This window comes from Macaca fascicularis, chromosome 1 (genome assembly GCF_037993035.2).
Source record: "Macaca fascicularis isolate 582-1 chromosome 1, T2T-MFA8v1.1".
Lineage (NCBI taxonomy): Eukaryota > Metazoa > Chordata > Mammalia > Primates > Cercopithecidae > Macaca > Macaca fascicularis.
In genome coordinates, this window is record NC_088375.1 from 107522311 (window position 1) to 107541025 (window position 18715).

The following is an 18715-nucleotide window of genomic DNA, read 5'->3' on the forward strand; positions in this document are numbered from 1 at the left end:
TTGGGAGGCTGAGGCAGGAGAATCGCTTGAACCAGGGAGTTAGAGGTTGCGGTGAGCCAAGATCGCGCCACTGCACTCCAGCCTGGTGACAAGAGCGAGACTCTGTCACAAAAAAAGAAAAAGTAAAAAAAGACATCATTAAAGTAGCCATGGCATTTTGAGGCACCCCAAATAAAGAGTCCTGGGTGGATCTGAGCAAACGATTTGTTATAATGAACCAGAAATACAAGATTCCACTGCAACTGGAACAGTTGATAGAATATGGTTGAACTTAATTGAACCTTCAAGGGAAATAAAGGTGAAACAAAGCTAATGAGTGGGAAAGTCCAAAATTAGTTTGGGATAAACATGAGGATGTAATTGCATTTTAGCATGGGTATCTTCTGACCTCTTCCAGCAGTTCGTCTGCCATCATTCTTCCTTCTGACACACCTACCAAATCAAATGGCTTCTTCCTCTATATTGCAGTATAAACCAACCCTATAGTATCCCTCTGGCCATGATACACACCCTGGAGAAAAGTTTGTAAATCTCATACAAGGGTAGAAAGTGCAATTCAACCCAGCACGCTGGTTATGGTATATGTGGTGTCAATGTACATGACAGCAACTTCAATCAAATCAGAGCTGCTACCACAGGTAAGCAACCTCTTATGCTGCCCTGTAGTGATGTCAATGTTCTCAGTTTACTAAATTATCAATGTGGAAGAATGCATTTTTGAGCTCCAGACTTTCTAAATATTTTAAATAGGCTATCAAAGAGGATGTAACAGAACCCTATCTCAGAAACCTAAGCATCAGGGAGGAACACTGACCGGTTTTTCTGGCATCTTTCTGTGGTGGCAACAGAGATGAACAAAAGAAATGTTAGCATGTCATAGCATATGACAAGTGAGGGGAGACAGAGGTAGGAAGAGGATGTTCTAGCCACAAGGCTAATGCATTTGTGTTCAAAGAGAAGTCTGGGCAAAGGAGGGGAACCCCCCCACCGCCAAAAAAAAAACAAAAACAAAAAACCAAATCAAAGGACAAAAGGGTTTCATACAACACAGTATCAAAAAGTAACACACTAAATGCACAAGCTGGTGGCAAGTAAGTCCACAACCTATTGTGATAGGTCCATCCAGCATCAATCAGATTTCTTCTCATCTGTTATCTCAAGGTTATTTACAGATGTGTTGACTAACAAGAGTCTCTCATGGGAGGGTGGGCAGGCTTCAATCATTGGTTTCGGGATCTGTCTGCGCCATGTAGGCATCCAACTCAGCATCCAGGTGTCCTTTTGTTTTCGACATGTATGCATCCAATTGGTTGTCCAGTTGCTCCTTGGTCAATACAGGGCGAGTTAGGGCACCTCTCCCTCGTCCACGGCCTCGGCCTCGGCCTCCAAAGCCCCCTCTTCCCCGACCTATCATACCCCGACCTAGCCCAAAGGGGGGGGAAAAAAAAGAGACAGTTACAAGTAAGTTTAATAGGTGCTGTAGTAAATGCCCCTTAGAGCAGTGGGACCTAGCTGAGAAAAGCTGAAGGGCAGGGCAAAGAGGAGAAATCTGGAAAAACAGGAAACACACTGGGTAGAAAGCAACACATGGAAAGCACACATAATGAATCCTCTATCACATGATCATCTCTAAATGCTATTTTAACCATTTTTATTCTATCAATAAAGGAAAATAATTAACTGACAACTATAATTTTAAAAAACCTTAATTGATCCTAAGATAAAATTACCTAATATTTGAGATTCACTAAGTTCGTAATTAAAATACGTGATAGATAACCCCATTTAGTAAGATAGAGAGGTGGTAACAAGGGCACAGAGAATGAGGGGTGTGAAGATAAGACAGTTTTCAAATTAAGTTTACTGGAGACCCTTCTGGAAAGTCATCTCATCTTTCCTTAAGCTTATCAAGTCTAATGAGCTAACTGACCTCATGTGTCAGGAGACTGAGGAGTTTTTCTGACATAGGAACAATGTAGGGGAGATTTGAAAAAATATTTTGAGTTGTCCTAGCTATTTCTACCTCTAATTCTAGTTACCTTATGACAACTGACAATTGTGGTTATCTGAGTAGTCTGAATTCAGTTAACAAAACAAACTCAGCTTTTCGAAAAGTTATTTTAGTCTCTGCCACCCTCGTGATGTCTCTCTATCAGAATCCAAGTCAAGATAATTTGGAAACATGTTATTTCATCCTGAAACCCAAACTAGCTCGCACTTCACTCAGTAAGCCAAGTATCATATAATGGGAGAGAAGAAAACAAGCCCCTGGTTATCAAATTTTCTAAGTTATTCCTTGGCAACTTCAAGGTCAGAAGTTATGGAAGACCCAAGACACCTTTTAAGAGAACCAAAGCAAATATACACAGGGGCTACAATAGTGTTTTTTTCCTGAACAGGTGTTGTTGGAAGTTTTCCACTAAGCTCTGAACCAGAAGACTCCCATGAGATTTAGTATTAACAGCAGCAACACCATTCAACTCTTTGCCAATCTGGGTCATGAGGTCACAAGACAGACTTCAATAAATTTCAAAGGCAAGATTATCAACAAGAGCCAGTTAGTTAACTGATGATAGTTCCATCTTGCTCTCTACCTTGAGCAAAAAAAGTCATCTCCACAGGCAAAAATGTGACACTGAATTTATCTGGTTTCAGAGCCAATGCCCAGCTCCAAGTCTCACCACCCTCTTAACTCTGCTTCATCTTTGTACCTCTTTCTCTTCTATATTCTCATGTGACTCAAACCAGGATCTGGAGCTACATGGTGGTGTGTGGTGGGGCAGGGGCAGAGAAAGGTAAAACCTAAACTGACCATTTTGAGGGGTATTTTCAACTGTACAATTTAAATTTGCAAGAGCCTAGAGGAAGATGGTGTATAATCTGGCTCTATAATATGCACTTGATTGATTCTTGGAAAAATCATGAGACTTTTGCACTACCAGCATGGCAATTTGAAAAATAAGCCAGTTTCAAATAACAAAACAAGACAAACAAAGAAGCCTGCCTATGACTTGAAGCTGTGCAGAAAGGTGGCTCTGAGTTTTTAAGGGAGGAAAGTAAAGGGGAGCTACTCTCTGAAGTTGGTAGCTGACTAACCTCTACCACCGATTCCGCCACGACCCATAGCTCCACGCCCTAGGCCCCCTCTCCCAGGACCTCCACGACCTCGAACACCACCTCTTCTTAAGCCCATTCGGGGAGCTACGGCTCGTCCACCTCGGAGCAGGTTTTGACCTTGGAGAGGAGGCATACAATGTATATGCAGGTAAATCCAAGAGACACAAAGTAGATTCTAACCAAAGGAAGGCGGTGAGGGTTAAATGAGGGTAATTGAGTTAGTTTTTCGGTTGGTTGGGGCAAGCTGCATACTGCAAATAGATTAAGCTACTCTTTATTCAATTAATTCAACAAGTCTGACCACAAATCCATTTTTGGAAGAAGTTGGGAGTTAATTCAATCAGTAAGTGCATACATTTAATAAATATCTACTGAATAATCAGATAGATGCCTAGTATTATGGTAAATTTAAAAATAAATGCTATGGTTCCTGATCTCAACAGATTATTCTAGGGAACAAGAACTATACAGGGAACAGAACAAGAGTGCCCCAAATGAACATACATAGGTAAGTGCTGTGGGTCAACTTGTCCTCTTTTTCCAGCTGTATCAGTGTTTTAGTAGCACCAGGAACAAAGAGTTAAGATACAGGTCAAAAGACCTATAAATTTCTTACGTTTGACTTACTTCTAGAACTTGAATGTGCTTTGATTCAAGCAGCAGCAGGGTGTTTTAAAATGGAATGGAGATGACATGAATTACCTGTTGTTACGCAGGTCATAGCCTCTCACCATTGCACATTATCAGAAAAGGAATGGTATTGATAAAAGACATGCAACACTATTAAAAATATGTGATTTCACAAGTTATTATATTAATACAAATTCAGGCTTAAAGATGTTAAACGAACGTGTCCATAAGCAGCCCAAGAGAAAAGGGAAGGGAGTAGGGCCCGACAATTATCAGGGTACACAGCACTGACCTCGGAGCGACATCCCGCCCCTAAGTAGGGTTCTGGTAGCACGTCCCCCACGTAGTCCTCCTCTGGGCAAGCCTCTCTGGATTATGGGTAGGCCTCGTCCTCCGATGGCTCCCCTGGCCAGGGCCCCTATGGGTCGGCCTAACCGTGCCTGGATGTTACTCTTACCCAGGCGCTGCTTTAAGCTCTTCTGGAAGAAAAGGTGTTAGGGGATTGAGATCAAAAAAGCAATCCAACAGGATTTGGCAACTCAAAGTGCAGAGAAAAAGAAGCAAGTGAGATGCTGGTGTGAAGGGAGATAAACCTGCTGTGGGTGTCATAAGGATCCCAAACCAGAAGCAAGCCTTTGCCTCAGAACATGTTATACAAGCAGCAGAATTTTGATCCAGAGCAGAAACTCCAAGAAGCTCAAGGGTGGTCCCATGAAATGGGCATCTCCACAAATTACCTCACTAGTTTGGCTACGTATGTCATACACTGCCAGTTGAAATTTAAGTTTCAGTAAGAACATTCTATAGTTCAATCCTGGATTGTACTGCTTTTCAACTACAGGTTGACGATTATATGACTTGATTCATACTTGCCCATGGACTACCACTGTCTTCAAAGGCTTACTCAAACACCACAGGAAGTTCATCATACTCTGGGCAAAACTTAAATTACAAGTTCACTTGAGTTCTTGTCACTTAACAACAACATTGATTTCTCAAAGAGGCCCGTGTGCTCCATTTTTCCTCTGGGAATCTATTTCCAGACGGTCCACTTTTTACCTTAAGATGTAAATAAACACAAGAAAGTCAAACCTCCTTTCATTTCTTAAAAATCCCTAATTCCATGCCTGCACTTGCAAACAGCTCCTTTAAAACAATATGATGACCTTAAATTCAATAAACATGTAACTCCAATATATCTCCACAGCCAGCCAGCCAAACATATGTTAGAATTATTCGGGTGATTACAAAACTCAGGGCCATATACGAGGACAAGGACACACTACAGAGATAGAGTATTTTTAAGAATCTGTTCTCAGAAAACCATTAAGACTACATCTGAATTAAATTCCTTCAATGGAAAAAGGGACAGCAATAGCCCTGAACACAACCAAGGTCCTAGCAAGCCTAATCGTCCATAAAGTCATCAGTCAATATGAAAGAAAGTAAGTTCTATGGTCCCTTCAGGCTCCACCCAGAAGTGACTACCAATGTGTGTGTGTTTTCTAATCATACCTCTCAAAAAACATGCTGTGAAGCATTATTGTTAACTTTCTAGCACAAGATCATAAATCGCTTCTAATCAGTGGGAAAGGCTCCAAACATTATGCATCTAGCATAAGTAGGTGTAACCAACCATAACAGCCTGTCCTATTACTCCCCTGATTAACACACAATTATGAGGTCAGACTGCATTCCACAAGTCTCTTGCATTCAGTTATCCTGCATATATTAATTTCCCAAGCTTTGTGCTTTAAAGGGAGAACTGTACAGTGCTCGGAAGTTCTTTATCCATTCCAATCCTTAACTGCCACCAATACTGGCCTTTAATATTAACAGGAAACTTAAGGATGTCAACTCTACCACTTAGTTTTCACTCTAGAGCTGTGCTGCGTAAGGCAGCCTCTAGCTACATGTGGCTATTTAAATTATTATTATTTTTATTTTGAGACAGAGTCTCGCTCTGTCGCCCAGGCTGGAGTGCAATGACACGATCTTGGCTCATTGCAACCTTCGTCTCTCAGGTTCAAGCAATTCTCCTGCCTCAGCCTCCTGAGTAACTGGGATTACAGGCGCTGTCACCACGCTCGGCTTATTTTTGGTAGAGATGGGGTTCTGTCATGTTGGCTAGGCTGGTCTTGATCTCCTGACCTCAGGTGATCCACCTGCCTAGGCCTCCCAAAGTGCTGGGATTACAGGTGTGAGACACCAGACCCAGCCTAAATTAAAAGTAAATTTTATTTATTTTCTTGAGACAGAGTCTCACTGTCGCCCAAGCTGGAATGCAGTGGTGCTATCTCCACTCACCGCAACCTCCACTTCCTGAGTTCAAGATATTCTCCAGCCTCAGCCTCTCGAGTAGCTGGGATTACAGGTGTGCGTCACCATGCCCGGCTAATTTTTTTTTTAGTAGAGATGGGGTTTTGCTGTGTTGGCCAGGCTGGTCTCGAACTCCCAACCTCAAGTGATCCACCTGCCTTGGCCTCCCAGAGTGCTGGGATTACAGGCCTGGCCTAAAATTAAATTAAAAAAAAATTAAGCTCCTTAATTGCACCAGTCACATTTAAAGTTTTCAATAGCTACTGTACCAGATAGCAAACACAGAACATTTCCATCGTTATAGAAAGTTCTGGCTGGGCACGGTGGCTCATGCCTGTAATCCAAATACTTTGGGAGGCTGAGGCAGGCAGATCACTTAAGGTCAGGAGTTCAAGACCATTCTGGCCTTGAACCAACATGGCAAAACCCCGTCTCTACTAAAAATACAAAAATTAGTCAGGCATGGTGGCGGGTGCCTGTAATTCCAGCTACTTGGGAGGCTGAGACAGGAGAATTGCTTGAACCCAGGAGGTGGAGGCTGCGGGTGAGCTGAGATTGCGCCACTGCACTACAGCCTGGGTGACAGAGTGAGACTCCATCTCAAAAAAACAAAACCACATAAAAAAATTCTAGTGAATATTACTACTCTGGATCGGGACTACTTCCTGCAGAGCCTATACTTAAAGCTTCTTGTTGAAAGGTCTTTTGGAATGATCTGTCAGAGACTCATCTTCAGCAATTTCCATTTACTCTTGGAAAATGGTGGTGCCTTTTGCTGCTTTCCTGAGTCAGGGAGGAATCCAGTCACTCCAAGGCTTAAGACAGCCGAAGCAGAAAGTCTTGTTTATTTTTGGTCAGTGAGCCCAGTGGTTCAGGGTGGGGGTGTAAGGGTGTTATATTTAACTGCTGAATTTATGCACAGCCATGCAATGCTACCAAAGCCCTTACAGTTGCATGGCACCGCCCTCCAGACGCCCAGCCACAGCTTGGACATATCCTTCCACAGCCACTGTCCGGACTTGCATATAAATTCTATGAATAATAAAGAGTAGGTTTTATTCAGGTCTGAATAGGATTATCTCTCACTGTAAGTTTGAAAGAGAACCCCTAACTCAAATTACTCAGTACTCTTGCTCCACTTTACTGGTAAAACTTTAGGTGCTGTGGAAATGAAGGTCACTCTACTCTGTATATTTTAGCATTGAAAATCTTTGACTAAGGCCATGCAAACTCCCTGCACTAGGGGAACAAGAATAAAATTATTTCCCTGGTGGGTAAATCATTTAACAGAGAGTAAAGGATGCTGTGAGATTATCTAAAGCTGAAATAAAGTTTCTTTGTGGAATAAGCCATTAATTTATGTTAAGGGTTAAAGATCAGAAAACAAAAGATTAATACTCATTGGTAACAGAAACAGGCCACATATATGGCAAACTCCCTAAAAGAGAAAGACAATAAAAAGTTACTTATTGGTACCTGCCAAAATTGGAATTCTCTGAACTTCTCTTTCTTCCAGAGAAGTTTCAGTTTTTTGCCCTGAGCCACTTTGCAATCATCCATCACGTTCTGACAGCCTCAGTGGACTCCCTGACAGAGATCACCAGCTGCTTCTGGAGCATTACGACCCATTCTCTCACCTGCTTAAGTTTTAATGCTGCCTGGACAGAGGGTCTATTCTCCATCTGCTGGGCCAGTCTTCTGTTTCTGGCACTGGCTAGCTGCTGTTGTTGCTGCATCGAAGCCCGAATATTCACTGGCGTCGGCTGTTTGTTCTTCAGCATATTAGTAAAGCTTCAAGGTCGAACAAAATGGATGTTTAAATAAAAGCTTTATTACAAACATTTATTGGCATTTTCATGGCTTGCTAGACCAGGAGCTCCAGATCCCACGAACTTTTAAGTAAAGTGGTACACTTAGATCAAGGCTGATGTGGGTTAAAGACTCCTCTGTTTCCACAAACTTGCAAGAATCAGAAACTCAGAAATGCAGCTAAGTGCAGCACATTCAACCAAAAGTGATAACAAGGGCTCAGGTAACAGCTTTTACAGAGGTGGAAGGTATGAAAAACACGCAATAAGCAGATATGACAAAAGACAGAAGATATAGTTTCAAAGACAAACAAAGAAAGCCTAAACTTGGGGGATCCAAGGTGCATTCTAAGGCCAAATATGAGGAAGGACTAGAGCACCTTCAAAGCTCACAGCAATTAACATACTCTCATAAATTACAGGAGTGTATCACATTTTAAAATATGTCACTTAGTAACATGCAAACATAAATATTATTATGTAAACATAAATAATTAGCCTATAGCCAAAGAGATAAGGAGAGAAGCACACATGCCTCAGAAGAGGCAAAAATAGACATTAAGTAAATTCCAGTGGTCTAAAGTCAACTTAATGAAATCACTGATCAAAGGCAATCTTTTTTTTTTTTTTTGAAACAGAGTCTCACTCTGTTCTCTGTTGCCCCGGCTGGAGTGCAGTGGCACGATCTTGGCTCACTGCAACCTCCGCCTCATGGGTTCAAGTGATTCTCCTGTCTCAGCCTCCCGAGCAGCTGGGATTACAGGCATGCACCACCACGCCCAGCTAATTTTTCTATTTTTAGTAGAGACAGGGTTTCACTATGTTGGCCAGGCTGGTCTTGAACTACTGACCTTGTGATCCACCCTTGGCCTCCCAAAGTGCTGGGATTACAGGCATGAGCCACTGCGCCCAGCCAAAGGGACTCTTAATGAACAAAGTTGTCAAAAATAGAAACTGCCTTTAAATACTTTTACTTTTCTTAGTCTCAAATCATCACTTTTTCTGACTCCAAGTAGTTACTTTTGAAAGTTAGATTAGTTCGATCATTTATGAGCCCGTGAAGAGACTCATTATTTCTGTCAAGGAAGTGTAATGGAATGGAAGAGAAGAACACTTAACTGTAAAAGAATCCAAAACAAAACCAAACTAAAAGCAGAATGGAAAGAAAGTGAAATGGAGCAAAGCAAGTGCCTCTTACAAGGCCCAAGAACGACATTCAAGGACCTTTGGACATATTCATGGCTTGCTACCTGCCTCTTACAGGCCAGACACAACACTGCTGGCCTTGGACTGGGCAGCAAGCCTACTGTAGCCAGGGTACCATGCTACCGTGCTGCACGACCCCTGTATCAATGTAAAAAAATGTGAAAAGGGAGGGTGTTAGGAGTCTTTTAAAATACATCCCACCAAATAAATATTTCAGACAGCTTAACATAAAAGTCTACTGATAAGGGGTTTTGAAACAACCGCCCAATTTGTTTTGTGTACCACATGAGATGCAACTAAGAACAGAGGTCTGTAGCCTTCTGTTGGTATTTAGCTTAAAACTGGCTTTGTGCACTGGACCCCAGGGCCAAGTTAAGTAATGTTTTCTTAGGAAGGAGCTGAAGTTGCTGTTGGCTGCCTCACCGCTCATTTAGAGACATCTTGGTGGTGCTTTTTAGCACAACTTTCGGCGCTGACTGTGCAGCCATCTTCAAATCCCGAGAATCTACAAAGGACAATACGTAAAATGAGCAAATCACAATAGTGACCACATCATTTCTATAAGTGGCAAGGCCCAAGTCAACAATAAATAAAAAGGCCTTATCACTGATGACTTAAGAGCACATGAGGGCACATTTCAAGTGCTTAAATTTCTTTTTCTTTTTTTTTTTTTTTTGAGAGAGGGTCTTACTCTGTCACTCAGGCTGGAATGCAGTGGCATGATCTTGGCTGCAGTGGCTCACGGCAGCTGTAATCTCCTGGCCTCAAAGGATGTTCCCACCTTGGCCTCCCAGTGCTGGGATCACAGACATGAGGTGTCATGCCCAGCAAAAGTGCAAAAGTGCTTAAATTTCTATGGCAGTTACCTCACATTACTGTAACTTCAAGGTGGCTGGGCGTGGTGGTTCACCACCTGTAATCCTAACACTTTGGGAGGGTGAGGGCACAGGATGGTTTGAAGCCAGGAGTTAGAGATCAGCTTGGGTAACAAAGTGAGACCGAGTCTCTACTAAGAAAATAAATAAATAAATAGTGCATGGTGGCCAGCACCTGTGGTCCTAGCTACTCAGGGGGAGCTGATGTGGGAGAAGTGCTACAGCCCAGGGGTTGGAGGCTGCAAAGAGCTGTGATGACGCCACTGCACTCCAGCCTGAGAGAGACCCCAACTCTTTAAAACAACCAACCAACCCCAAACAAACTCCAAGGCCCAGAAAATACCCAGGAAATTCTCAAAAACGGCAGAACCCAATTTAGCAATCAAAGTATGGAGTCTGGCCTTTTTTTTTTTTTTTTTTTGAGACGGAATCTCACTCTCTCGCCCAAGCTGGAGTGCAGTGGTGCGATCTCGGTTCACTGCAACCTCTGCCTCCTGGTGCAACCGATTCTCCTGCTTCAGCCTCCTGAGTAGCTGGGACTACAGGCATGTGCCACCACGCCCGGCGAATTGTTTTTGTATTTTTAGTAGAGACGGGGTTTCTCCACGTAGGCTAGGGTGGTCTTGAGCTCCTGACCTCACCCGATCCACCCACCTGGGCCTCCCAAAGTGCTGGGATTACAGGCGTGAGCCACCGCGCCCGGTCGAGTTTGGCTTTTTCTCTAGAGCAGTCATTTTCAATCTTGACTACATATGACTTATCCAAGGAGCTTTCAAAGGGCGCGGTGGCTCACGCCTGTAATCTCAGCACCTTGGGAGGCCAAGGTGGGCGGAATGCTCGAGCCCTAGAGCTCAAGACCAGCCTGGGCGACATGGCAAGACCCCGTTTCCATAAAAATATAAATTAATTAAAAAAATAAAAAATACAGATATCTGGGCCTAGATCAATTAAACCACAATCTCTAGTAACGAGGTTTGGAAATGAACAATTGTGGGGTGGAGGGAAAGCTACCTAGGTGCTTCTAGCGTGCAGTTAAAGTTGAAAACTACTGATCTAGAGTGAAAATATAGGCAGGGCCGGGCGCGGTGGCTCACGCCAGTTTTCCCAGCACTCTGGGAGGCCGAGACGGGCGGATCACCTGAGGTTGGGGGTTCGAGACCAGCCTGACCATCATGGAGAAACCCCGTCTTTACTAAATATACAAAATTAGCTGGGCGTAGTGGCGCATGGCTGTAATCCCAGCTACTCGGGAGTCTGAGGCAGGAGAATCGCTTGAACTCGGGAGGCGGAAGCTGTGGTGAGCTGAGATCGTGCCACTGCACTCCAGCCTGGGCAAAAAGAGCGACACTCCGTCTCAAAAAAAAAAAAAAAAAAAAAAAGCCTAGTTTAAAAATTGGCTTTCAACTCCAGAATCAAGTAGAGACTTTTGTAACAATAAACTAATGATCTCGGGGAGTGCGTAGGAAAGGTTTTCTAAATTCACCTGGGGAATGAGCTCGCAAAGAGCCCTCCACAAAACTTAACCCTAAAGCCGCCATTAATTTCCAACATTCCTCAAAGTCTTGTATTTCTTAATCTCCCTACCATCCTCAAAGCCCTATCAAGACTTCCACTTTTGCTCAACCCAAGTTTCCTTTTAATCCCTATCAAACCCCAACCTCCATCAGTCCCGCCACCAGGTTCCAGTTCAGCCCCTCCCCCGCCCCTTCGCAGGGGCTCCGCCTCCTCCCCCGGGCCTCCACGCTCCAACACCGTAGCTGTGTCCACATGCCACCACCCCCTTTCCGCGTCCGCCAGCCCCTTCCGCTCTCCAAGACCCCGCCACCCCGCTCCTTCTCCCTACAGAAACTCACCGAAGGAAACAGACGCCAGTGCTCCTCCCGGGGCTGCCACCACGGCTCCGGCAGGCGGGCCGGGGACCGGCCGAACCTGAGTTGACGGTGGAGGGGCTCGGGTTAGCTAGATGGGCGGTTGGTCAGATGCGTAAGCGGTAGTATGCGAGCTCAGTTCGTTGTTGCTGGTTGGCTGTCTAGCCGGCCGATCCGTCTGCTCACCCGGCCTGCCCTTTCTTGCCTTTCGTCTGCAGCGGCCGCCAGCTCCGGCTCGGTGTCCAAAACAAAATGGCCGCCACATGCAGTGCTTGTGGGACCGGCTAAAATGGCGTCTACGCCATTACGTCAGGCGTCAGATCCGCTCACGACTAGAGGGCGTGAAAGATTTGAGCTCCGCCTGCGCAGGGATCAGAGGCGGAGCCTTAGGGTGAACTTCAGCAAACTTTACCTTAGCGGTATAAGCAGTGCCCCGCCCCCTGGGGGCGTGACAATGGCCCTATCGGGGCGTGCCGGGACTTCAAGTTCCCGTAGTGGTTAAGCTGCAACCTCCTGGGTTACTAGTTAGTAATCAGGGTCTTAGAGGGGATTTGGGTTCCGAATTCCCTTGCCCCTCTGTTCCTTAGGCAAGGTACATCGTCTAAAAATCTTTACGCGGACTTGCCTCGTCTTCTTCCGGACAACTGGGCCTGGGGAATTTGCACTGGTTTTCCCCTCATGGCCAGTCGCCCAGTCTGAGAGTTGTAAAGTGCCGTAAATGCTCCCGCCAAGGCCCAGTATTGGGAGCACATTCCTCTCCCATCCTGCGCTGGCCAACACCACCGCCCGTCCATGTTTTCCTCTTCACTTCCTCCCCTTCCCAACTTGGCCTAAATACTGTTTAATCCTTCTTGCGGGGGGTGCACCTTTGCGTCCTCGATTGCGCTTCCATGTCCTCCCTCCACACCTGCCATCCGTGTTTATTTTGTGGCAGACCTACATAGGGATTTCTCTTTTCTCGCTTTTTGATTTGTTGTTGTTGTTGTTTTGAGACGGGGTCTGGCTCTGTTGTCCAAGCTGGAGTCAGTGGCGCAATCACGGATCACTGCAGCCTTGACCTCCTGGGCTCAGGTGATCCTCTCACCTCAGCCTCCCGAGTCCTAGGATTATAGGCATGAACTATGTGTCCTGCTCAATTAAGGGATTTTTCTTTCTTTCTTTCTTTCTTTTTTTTCTTTTTGCAGATGGAGTCTCGCTCTATCACCCAGGCTGGAGTGTAGTGGTACCATCTCGGCTCACTGCAACCTCCGCCTCCCAGGTTCAAGCGATTCTCCTGCTTCAGCCTCCTGAGTGGCTGGAATTACAGGCGCGTGCCACCACGCCCTGCTAATTTTTGTATTTTTAGTAGAGATGAGATTTCACCAGGCTGGTCGCTAACTCCTGACCTCGAGTGATCTGCCCACCTCTGTGTCTCAAAGTGCTGGGACTACAGTCGTGAGCCACCATGCCCGGCCTCAATAAGGGATTTTGCTTTTTTTTTTTTTTCTTTCTTTTTTTTTTTGAGACGGAGTCTCGCGCTGTCGCCCAGGCTGGAGTGCAGTGGCCGGATCTCAGCTCACTGCAAGCTCCGCCTCCCGGGTTTACGCCATTCTCCTGCCTCAGCCTCCGGAGTAGCTGGGACTACAGGCACCCACCACCTCGCCTGGCTATTTTTTTGTATTTTTTAGTAGAGACGGGGTTTCACTGTGTTAGCCAGGATGGTCTCGATCTCCTGACCTAGTGATCCGCCCATCTCGGCCTCCCAAAGTGCTGGGATTACAGGCTTGAGCCACCGCGCCCGGCCAATAAGAGATTTTTCTAATGGCTATGTGCACAATACAGTGTGCATATGTTTGAGTAATGAGAGAATGACACATCTGTCCCTGCCCACCCTTTCTCCGCCCCATAGGCACGTGAAGACCCTTTCATTTTCCTTCCTGGCACTGGCACGTGTGTGTATGTGTGTGTGTGTGTGTGTAAGGCCCATGTGAGGGTAAGGATCGTGGTTATTTTGCTTAATGCTGGAGCCTCAGTTCCTACACAGTGTTTACACACAGTACCACTTAGGTAAATGTTCGTTGATTGAAAGAAGATTATTTTGGCCAAGCGCGGTGGCTCACACCTGTAATCCCAGCACTTTGGGAGGCCGAGGCAGGCAGATCACAAGGTCAGGAAATCGAGACCATCCTGGTCAACGTGGTGAAACCCCGTCTCTACTAAAAACACAAAAAATTAGCTGGGCATGGTGGCAGGCATCTGTAGTCCCAGCTACTCGGGAGGCTGAGGCAGGAGAATTGCTTGAACCCGGGAGTTGGAGGTTGCAGTGACCCGAGATCGTGCCACTGCACTCCAGCCTGGGTAACAGAGCCAGACTGCGTCTCCAAAAAAAAAAAAGAAAGAAAGAAAGGAGATTCTTTCTTCCCCTGGTTTTATAGCTGAGAAGGTGATGTCTCCTCGACTTCCAACTGGAACCTTGAACCCCCACATTCCTGGACCTTGAGCTTTCCTCAAGTAGGAAGATGTAATGCACCTTGACCTCTTTCTAAATAAGACACTTCCCCAAATAAGGGAAGTGGGATCCACCCACTTCCAGATCCCAGAGGAGACAGACATCGGATGGCTGGCGAGAGAGAAGCCTTTAATGAAAGATGAGTTGCAGGCTTGGACCGCTACTCTTGCGCCCTTGGTGTGTGTGTGGGTGGGGTGGGCAGGGGTGGGGTTATGGAGAGGGATAAGTGGGATGAGGTGGAAGCAGGGGCAAGAGGCAGATCTGGGAGGATGGAGAGGAAGGGCGCTGCCCAATGTGGCTGTCTGCTCAACTGTTCTCCCAGAAGAAGTTGTTACAGGCCACTGTGAGAGCAGCCACAAGCACCACATACTCCTGGAAGTCCACCTCCCCGTCTCCATTCTCGTCTAGCTCCTTCATCACCTTGTCCACAGCATCCACATCCTTCTGGGCCTGTGGTGGGAGGAGAGGAAGAGGGAGGTGTATAGGGAGGGGTACAGCACTGAGTCAGAGGCAAGGGGGTGGTTGAGGAGAAGGAGGCAGAGATGAGCGAGAGGAACTGCACTGAATTATGGGACTATTTTGGGCCTCAAAACTCTTGAGGGCTCCTGTTGCCTATAGCATAAGCTCTTTCACCTGGCAGAATGAATAATAATAACACCAGTTACTGTATGTTGAGTGCCTACAATACAGCAAGCACTACACTAGGAGCTTTACAAGCACTGTCTAATTTAATTCTAATACAAATAACGTGAGGTATGTTTCATTATTTCCATTCTAGAGAAGAAACAAATTGGTAATTGGTGGTTAAATAAATATGCCCAAAGTCCCACAGCTAGAAAGTAGCAGGGCTGGAATTTGAACCCAGTCCAATAAAACCTCAAAACCGGTGCACTTTGTTTGTTTGTTTGTTTGTTTGTTTGTTTTTTTGAGATGGAGTCTCGCTCTGTCGCCAAGGCTGGAGTGCAGTGGCGCGATCTTGGCTCACTGCAAGCTCCGCCCCCTGGGTTTACGCCATTCTCCTGCCTCAGCCTCCCGAGTAGCTGGGACTACAGGCGCCCGCCACCTCGCCCAGCTAGTTTTTTGTATTTTTTAGTAGAGACGGAGTTTCACCGGATTAGCCAGGATGGTCTTGATCTCCTGACCTCGTGATCCGCCCGCCTCGGCCTCCCAAAGTGCTGGGATTATAGGCTTGAGCCACTGCGCCCGGCGTTTTTTTTTTTTTTTTGACACGGAGTTTTGCTCTTGTTGCCCAGGCTGGAGTACAATGGTGTGATCTCAGCTCACTGCAACCACCGCTTCCCGGGTTCAAGCAATCTCCTACCTTAGCCTCCCGAATAGCTGGGATTACAGGCATGCGCCACCACGCCTGGCCAATTTTGTATTTTTAGTAGAGACGGGTTTTCTCCGTGTTGGTCAGTCTGGTCTCGAACTCCCAACCTCATGTGATCCACCTGCCTCGGCCTCCCAAAGTGCTGGGATTACAGGCGTGAGCCACCATGCCCGGCCTAAACTGATGCACTTTCTACCATATCCTGAGGTTTCTTTACTTTGTGGCCCTGGTTAGCCTTTGCAGCCTACTTTTCTATATCCTTCATGCCAGTCGAATAAAACTACTGGCATGCACCACATTCTTCTTTCTCTTGTGCTTTTGTTCATTCAGTTACTTCCTCCTAAAATGTCTGCATTTACCTAGATAATCTTCCAATGGAAATCCATGGCTCAAGTGCTACCTCTTCAGGAAAGCCATCTTACTTCAATCAGGTTAATAATCTCTCATAACCCTTTCTGGCACATCTATTAAGGCTCTGTGTACTTCCTGGAGTTCATGGTTTACTTTTAATTATCAATCTTTCCCTTCTAGTCTGTGAGTCTTATTACTGATGAATCTACACAGGGCCTAACACTTGTTATAGTGATCAATAACATATTGGTGATCAATAAACCGGGGCATTTTTGACTTGACCCAGCTGGAGTAGGGGAGCCTGGAAAAATCCAGGAGAGAAGCCTGGGAAAGGAAAGAAGGAGGCTGGGCTGAGCTGGAGGTGGGGTGGGGAGACAGCAAGGGGGTGCCCACCCCATTCCCCCAACCTTCACCCACTCCACTCCCACTCCACCACTCTGTACTTACATCCAGGAAGCCAGAGAGCTCTGTCTGCAGCAGCTCTTTCAGCTCCTTCTTGCTCAGCTTGTACTTGTCTCCCTCTTTGCCCGAGTGGGCGTGGAACACGTTGATGAGGGTCTCCATCGCCGTCTCCAGCTCAGAGCCCATTGCAGCAGTGCACCTACCCACCCCCATCATGGAAGTGAGCCTTGAGGACCAGGCCCAGAGTACCAGGGTCTAGGTGAGGGGAGCCCTCAGGCCTGGCCCTGGCTGACAGCTCAAATAACTGTGGAATTAAAGCCCAACTGCAATTGATCTTTCCCTGAGATTTTACAATGTGAGGGAAACCCCAGCAGACCTAAATGCAGACCTGTTCTCCATGTCCCTCAGTCTGTACCCCAGCCAAAGGGAATCAGGGTTAGGGCATGGAGAGAGAGCAGTTGGAGCTGGGCTGGCTCCAGAGGCCTGTGGTAGATGTCTGCAGTGGCTGCCCAGGCAGGGATTGAGGAGGGTGGGGCAGGCAGGGGTGGTCACAGGACGAGGCCATGCTTCCTCTGGCTCTATTTTTACCCTGGACCTTGCCTGCCTAGTATAGCCAAGCTCTGCTGTTGAGGGTGGTGGGCTGGGGTGTCCACTACAGCCTTCCCTCTGCTGCCCACCCCTAGCAAGAAGTCAGTCTGGTACCCTCGGTCAGCCTGGTAGAGGGGGTGGCAGCCCCAGTGGGCGGGTGGCCTAAGGCTTCTAGGGGAGGGAGGTCTCACTGACTCTGAGTTTCCTGTCAGCAGCTGGGGGCCCCTTTTGGTCCTTCAACTCTGTTCTCTCCTGAACATGTCATTTTGGCTTCTCTGGGGTATGCTCCCATTGCTTCTGCAAAATTATCCCTTTCATCTAGTGGGTGGCAGAAGGGGAGAGAGGAATGTTTGAGCCTTTTCCTTGGAGCCAGGGTTCCCAGGGAAGGGGAGAGGAGACTTGCAGGCATTGTCCCTGCGACTGCTCTCTCCTGGTTGATTTGGGGATAGTGGGAGCAAGGGGAATGGGGCTGGTATGTGTTGGGGGAGATAAAGGGCTGAGAGCATGCAGTCCTTTGAGTTCAAGGGGCTGGGAGAGAGTAGGAGAAGAAAGGAGAAAGGAGGGGTCTGTTGAGAGAGAAGACTGCCAAGGGGGGCCTCTTTCCTTTGGCCCTGGGACAGTCTGGCCTTCCGCAACCCCAGGGGGCGCAGCTCAGGTGTCTCGGATCGGATGTCCCCATCCTTCCCCAGGCCTAGGGGGCTGGACAATGGCCCCGATCGAATGACATCCCAGTTCTTCAATGGGGCCCTTGTGAGTGTCATCTGAACTCCGGACCTGAGAAGCGGTTGTCACAGAGACATGGGGGAGATGGAACCCAAGCTGTGGCTGATGAGGGGATAAGGGGTGCTTGAGGGAGGGATGCTGGTGGCTTGATTACCTGCTCCATGCCAGAGGGGCAGCTGGAGGTCGCCTGGAGCCCTAGAGCAGCCTGGGATTTTATGTGGTGGCAGTTCTGAGAGGACTTGGGGGCAGGGCAGATGGGAAAACAAAGAGGAAAGAATTGGGGGAAAGAGGAGTCAAGAGGTCTGGGCCAAAAAGGGGAGGAGGAGAAAGGGGAGGTCCTGTGGAGGTAGCGTTGGGAAGGGGTACAGCACCCTCCATCCCCCACTTCCCCATATCTTGGGAGCTTCGCCTTGCCACCCCCAGACTCCCCAGAGACCTGAGCTCTTGGCAAGGCAGGGTGGGGGTGGCAGAGACTAAGGCTGGCAAGAGAGGTGGGGGCAGAAACAGCTGTTGTATCTGCTCTCTTCTTACCCCACAGGAGGCGAGGCAGGGGAGGGCTGGGGCCCTTCCCAACACCTGGGAGACAGAGGGGGCCTTGGCAGGGACTTGAGGGCTCCCTGTGGGAGGGCCAGGTGGCCAGGAAGCTCTTGGTGGGTTCCCCACTGACTTCCTCCTTTGCTGAGCTGCCAGCTCTCTCTCCGACCTTCAGTTCATTTGTCTCTCATCACCACCTTCCAAACCCTGTCTCCCCCAAATCCCAAACTGCCCTCACTCTGACTGACTCCTCCCAGATCCTTAGTGCCCCACAGTGCTATGGGCCCCAGCCTCTTGGAGCCCTTCTGAAGACCCCTCTCCCCGAAGCTGGCAGGCCAGGGACTAGCCCGGTGGGGCAGGGTACTCACCGTCGGCCTGGGCCTGAGGTGGGAGCAGGTTCTGGACAGATAGCCGAGGCTGCAAATGTGGCTGCTGGAGCTGTGTGTGGAGACCTGTCTTCAACAGTCCCTCCCCCG

The 18715-nt window shown here is 47.3% G+C and overlaps 2 protein-coding genes across 6 annotated transcripts; both read right to left on the reverse strand.

The window, feature by feature from the left end:
• Nucleotides 1-186: 186 nt before the first annotated feature.
• CHTOP (chromatin target of PRMT1) lies at nt 187-12072 on the reverse strand. Of its 5 annotated transcripts, none has more exons than XM_005541760.5 (6): nt 11809-12072; nt 9504-9585; nt 7704-7857; nt 4040-4223; nt 3097-3234; nt 187-1422 (listed from the first exon to the last, which is right to left on the reverse strand). In XM_005541760.5, the coding sequence occupies exons 2-6, from the start codon at nt 9566-9568 to the stop codon at nt 1217-1219; spliced, it is 747 nt and encodes a 248-aa protein (XP_005541817.1). In that variant the 5' UTR covers nt 9569-9585; nt 11809-12072; the 3' UTR covers nt 187-1216. The 5 variants fall into 5 exon arrangements, 4 of the variants coding, with proteins under 4 accessions (XP_005541817.1, XP_005541816.1, XP_015312452.1 ...); XM_005541759.5 differs by having other exon boundaries at nt 4040-4226; XR_012414564.1 differs by having other exon boundaries at nt 1021-1422; nt 4040-4806.
• Nucleotides 12073-14419: 2347 nt separating this feature from the next.
• On the reverse strand, nt 14420-18666 carry S100A1 (S100 calcium binding protein A1). Its single transcript, XM_045363009.2, has 3 exons — nt 18608-18666; nt 16440-16593; nt 14420-14761 (listed from the first exon to the last, which is right to left on the reverse strand). The coding sequence occupies exons 2-3, from the start codon at nt 16578-16580 to the stop codon at nt 14618-14620; spliced, it is 285 nt and encodes a 94-aa protein (XP_045218944.1). The 5' UTR covers nt 16581-16593; nt 18608-18666; the 3' UTR covers nt 14420-14617.
• Nucleotides 18667-18715: the final 49 nt, after the last annotated feature.

Bases quoted from the DNA above. Each gene is read 5' to 3' on its own strand.
- CHTOP (XM_005541759.5), bottom strand. From the start codon at position 9,568: ATGGCTGCACAGTCAGCGCCGAAAGTTGTGCTAAAAAGCACCACCAAG. The intron at 4,227-7,703 runs GTGAGAGAATGG...CTTTTCTTCCAG, and splicing joins CAGCATTAAAACTTAAGCAG to AAGAGCTTAAAGCAGCGCCT. The intron at 3,235-4,039 runs GTCAGTGCTGTG...CTCCTCTCCAAG, and splicing joins GGGCGGGATGTCGCTCCGAG to GTCAAAACCTGCTCCGAGGT.
- S100A1 (XM_045363009.2), bottom strand. From the start codon at position 16,580: ATGGGCTCTGAGCTGGAGACGGCGATGGAGACCCTCATCAACGTGTTC. The intron at 14,762-16,439 runs GTAAGTACAGAG...CTCCCACCACAG, and splicing joins AGCTCTCTGGCTTCCTGGAT to GCCCAGAAGGATGTGGATGC.